General features: G+C 46.1%; 1 protein-coding gene across 1 annotated transcript in view; it reads right to left on the reverse strand.

Moving 5' to 3' along the window:
* Nucleotides 1-4,788, reverse strand: part of Reep1 (receptor accessory protein 1) — a 110,505-nt gene that overhangs the window by 24,514 nt on the left and 81,203 nt on the right. Inside the window, exon 5 of the mRNA XM_005364757.2 lies at nucleotides 2,034-2,147. Within this exon, the coding sequence (XP_005364814.1) occupies nucleotides 2,034-2,147 (114 nt within the window). The remainder of the gene's footprint in view (nucleotides 1-2,033; nucleotides 2,148-4,788) is intronic.

A 4,788-nucleotide genomic window follows, 5' to 3' on the forward strand; every position in this document is an offset into this window, starting at 1 on the left:
AGTGACCTAGACTTATAAAGATGTCCTTGACCACTGAACACCTCAGTGACCTAGACTTATAAAGATGTCCTTGACCACTGAACACCTCAGTGACCAGACTTATAAAGATGTCCGTCCACACTTCATGAAGATAAAACATCCTCCACGGGTATTAATTTTACTAAGGAAGTTGCTCAGAGCCCAATATTGTTTTAATTTTAAATTGCTTATTGTATGGATGTTTTGCCTACATGTATGTCTGTGCACCATGAGCATGCTGGGCCCCTGAGGCCTGAATACGGCATTGGATTCCTTGGGACTGGAGTCCCAGAATCTTCTGAGCTGTGGTGTGGGTACTAGGAACTGAACCTGGGTCCTCGGAAAGAGGTGCTCTTAACCACTCATCCATAATGTACCCAAAAGACCTTTCTTCTTCCATGTATAGCTCTTAGTATCCAAGATGTAAAAATGGATGAAAGAGCAGCAGAAGGGTTGGGGACCAATTCCTTGATCACATAACCTGGCAGAAGAATTTGCAGTTCCACTGTGGCACAGATCCACGCTGTACAATGATGTCTTGATCCACATAGGGACACACACACACACACACACACACACACACACACACACATACACCACACACTCCACGACCCTCCACCCCCACAGCTCTTCTCATCTTCAAGGTTAATGTTCTAAGGTGTTATATTTGTGCCACAGGAAAAATACAAAAATAGACTGTTTTAACCTCAGTCACTCATGTTTTCTACTCTGGATGGGACTCCAGGCAGTGACCTATCCAAAGCCAAATGCTTAAAATCACCTGGGGACCTTATTAAGAACAGAGATCCATGGGCCAGCGGGCTCACTGCCTGAGGTTCTGATTCAGCACTGCTTAAAATCAAAGCCTCCTAGGTGGTTCAGGCATGAAAGCCAGATCTGGACCCACAGCGAGTGAGTCATCCTCCAACACTGCTGGGTGCTGTCCACTGTTGCTATGGAAACCACTGATGGAGAACTCCATTTGAAGTTTTGGATTGTATTATTACTTTTAAAGCACATATCATATCTGTTTCAAAAAATAGAGGGCATTATTTTTGGAGGAGAAGATGTGTTTTCTCTCCCTAGTTATTTATATTTTGTGAGAAAAAGCAAGGCTTCCACAAAACAGGAAATTTTTCTCATTTAAAACCATTGGACAGAAAGAGGAAGTTCTCTGCCACGTGAACCGTGGAAGGAACTGACAAGATGCTGTTCCCCGAGGTGAGCTCCAGAGCATCTGGACATCCTTCAGGTTTGAGCTGAGGTATGGTGATTGGCTGGAGGAGTCTCTCGCACCTCAGCTTAGGGTTGGTTAGAGTACTTTTTTCCCCCCAAGATTCATTTTATTTTTAATTATGTACATGCCTGTGTGTGGATCCATCCATGAGTGCAGGTACCCACTGAGGCCTGAAGAAGGCATCAACGCTCCTCCTGGAGCGGGAGATACAGGCAGCTGTGAGCCCCCTGACTTCTGGGAACCAAACGTGGGTCCTCTGCAAGCAAGAGTAGCGTGTGCTCCCAAATGCTGAGCATCTCTCCAGCCCAGGTGAGAGGTTCATCACCTGTGATCCACAGGGAGCTTCATGGGCTCTGGGAAACTCTTGTTGTCACATATCATGTATGTGTGTATGTGCTTTTGCATATATATGTAAGAGGGGAGAATGCTCTGGAGGCAAAATTCACCATCTTTTCCCCATCATAGTTTTTTTTTTTTTTTGAGTCGGGTTTTCCTGTGTAACCTTGACTGTCCTTAAACTCACTCTGTAGACTAGGCTGGCCTTGGACTCACAGAGATCTGCCTGCCTCTGCCTCCCAAGTGTTGGGATTAAAGGCGTGCTCAGCTACCACCCCGCTCCCCAGCATGTTTTTAAAGGGACCTTCGAACATAAAGATAACGGGGTGCCAACTGGTCTTTAGCCTATCCTGTGCAATCCACACAGGTGACAGGCAGAGGCAACCAAGGGGCCTAGGGTGTGGAGCAGCCCTGGTAGTCAGACCCCAGCATGGTACTATACCTTAGAAGCAGCCATCACAGCTGCTGTGGCTGCCACGTTCAAGCCCCTCTTCCCGAAGTGCACAAGGGCGTCGTAACTTCGATCTTTGGCTTGGACCAGGCAGTCATCAATTTCCTGTCAAAGGAGAAGCAGAGACACACTGAACTGACAAGCTCAGATACATTTCTTCTCAACCTCCTCCTATCAGAGGAGAAGCAGAGGCACACTGAACTGACAAGCTCAGATACATTTCTTCTCAACTTCTCTTGCCTGATGGCTGGCTCTCACTGGCCTGTGATGTCATGGACACTTTGAATATGTGTTCATAGATGGAGGATGGAGAAGACAGGCTAGCTATGGCCAAATGCAAAGAGAATTCTAAGTAAAAACACAGCAACTCACTGACCCAGCAAGGCCCCGAGTTATCTCTAAAGTTCCTCTAAGTTCCAGGGATGCAGAAATCCTGCCTTTCCCTGAGAAGCTGTTCAACAAGACAGACTGACAGGATCCAGCATGACAGAATGCCACAAACAAAGTTTTAGTCTCAGACCTCAGCTAGTCCATGGCAAAACTTAGGGGTTTGTTTGGTTTGTTTGTTTTTCTATTTTGGGGGATTTATTTTTTATGTATGAGTGTTTTGCCTGCATGTACATGTGCGTACCATGTGCATGCAGTGCCTATGGAGGTCAAAGGGCGTCGGATCCCTGTAGTTACGGATGGCTGTGAGGCACCACCTGAGTGCTAGAAGCAGCCAGTGCCCTTTACTGCTGAACCATCGCTCCAGCTCCTCTACACGATTTTATTTTCTAGAAAAGGACAGCAATGATGGCGTTTCCCTTGTGGTACATGGTGAGGGCTAGCAAGGCAAGCGTCTTGGCTACCACATGTGACAGCCTCCACCATCCTCCTCATCCGCGAGAAAGGCGATGGGAAATTTGCAACTCCCAAGTTTTGTTATTCCAAGATATTGACTGCCTCATGTGTGTAATGAGATGAGAAACTGGATATGGAAAAAAAACCAGGCATTAATTTTGTGGATAAAGGAGATTTTAACAGATGCTGAAATAAAAGAAATTAACGTCGTCTGCTGTCACACAGCCAGGGAAAGGCAAGGCGGTAAACCATTCTGAGGTCTCCCAATGAAAGCCAAAGACAGTATACTAGTTTAGATCAATTCAGGATCACCTCTAGTGTATTCTGGATATTTCATTGTGCTTTCATTGTTCTGAGAAAGTGGGTGTTTGGTAGCCACCGCGGCTCACTTCAAAGCTCAGTAAGATGTGTGGCATCAGTCTTGTTTGGTGCTCCACTAGTTAGTAAAGTTTCCTTTGCTTGGGGTGGGGGCCGGTGTCAGCTCCCCGCTGTGGTCCCTGTTCACAGGAGGTCCCAGCCTCTGTGATCTAGAAGACTAAGAGAGTGATGCTTGGTAGGTCTGAAGACACATCGCATTTCCTCCAATCCAAGGAAAGACAGACATCATTCAGGGAAAGGAGAGAAGACGGACTGACAGCAAAGTCAGGAGGTACCAGTCTCTACCCCCACCTTCCTGAGACAGGAACAGCTGTGGGCTTGCTTCCAAAGGGGATGTTCAGGGCTGTCTACAGATGCCCAATTAATTGGTCTCTTCCCCAGAGCCTTCCTGTACAGGAAGTCCAAAGCATTGAACGTCAGAAACTGCAGACACTGACACACCAGTGGGTGCTACCTACAGAGCTTTGTGTTTGGTCATTTTCTCGGTGCTTGACAAAAACGACTCAACTCGAAGAAGGAGGGATTTTTTTTTTCTGATGGTTTGAGATGGTACAGTCCATCGTGGTGGGCAAGACGCAGTGATGGGACTGCGCAAGGTCACAGTGCAGGAACATGTGACAGCTGTTTCTTACATGGCACAACGAGGAGCCAGAGATCTCAGTGTACCAGAACCAGAGTCAGATAGAAACTTGAATTCCTGTCCCACAACACACATTTGCCCCTTACACCCCATGTCCGAAAGAATCCACAGCCTCCATAACAGCACTGCCAGCCGTGACCAGCTCCTCAAACACAGGAGCCTGTAGGATATTTCACATCCAAGATGTGACAGACTCCTACTACACAATTGTTAGAAAATAATCTAATTAATGAATCATACACTGTTAGAATCATTTAGCCCAGTAATCCTACTCTTGGGAATTCATTTTAAGATATAAGAAGGAAGTGAACAAACTCGGTATAACAGGAAGAAAATTGGAACAATCTCAATAGCTAGTAGAAGGAAACAGTTTCTCTCACTGGGGTCATTAGGAAAACCATGGCAGATATGGACCAAAGTCAGTGTTTACTATTGCAAAATACAAGTAACTCTTTGCTTGGAGACTCATCCCTATTCATTTATTTACCTAGTGTGTGTGCTGCTTGCATGTTAGGGAGGGGGGGATGTGTGCACCCATGCATGCTCATTGGGTATCTCCCTCTATTGCTCTCTACTTCAATAAAGATTTGAAATCTACAGTTATTTACCTTGTGCATGTGTGGAAGTGGTGGGTCAGAATACAAGTCAGAATACAACCTCTCTCCCACCTGGGTTTTGGAGCTCAAACTCAGATGGTCAGATTTGATGGCCAGAGTATTTATCCTATAGGTAATTTAACTGGCCTTCTATACCTTGGTCTTTGAGACTAGATCTCTCATTGGACTTGGAGCCCATCATGTTGGCTAGACTAGATCTCTCATTGGACCTGGAGCCCATCACGTTGGCTAGACTAGATCTCATTGGACCTGGAGCCCATCACGTTGG

The sequence above is a fragment of the Microtus ochrogaster genome, assembly GCF_000317375.1.
Source record: "Microtus ochrogaster isolate Prairie Vole_2 chromosome 14 unlocalized genomic scaffold, MicOch1.0 chr14_random_3, whole genome shotgun sequence".
NCBI lineage: Eukaryota > Metazoa > Chordata > Mammalia > Rodentia > Cricetidae > Microtus > Microtus ochrogaster.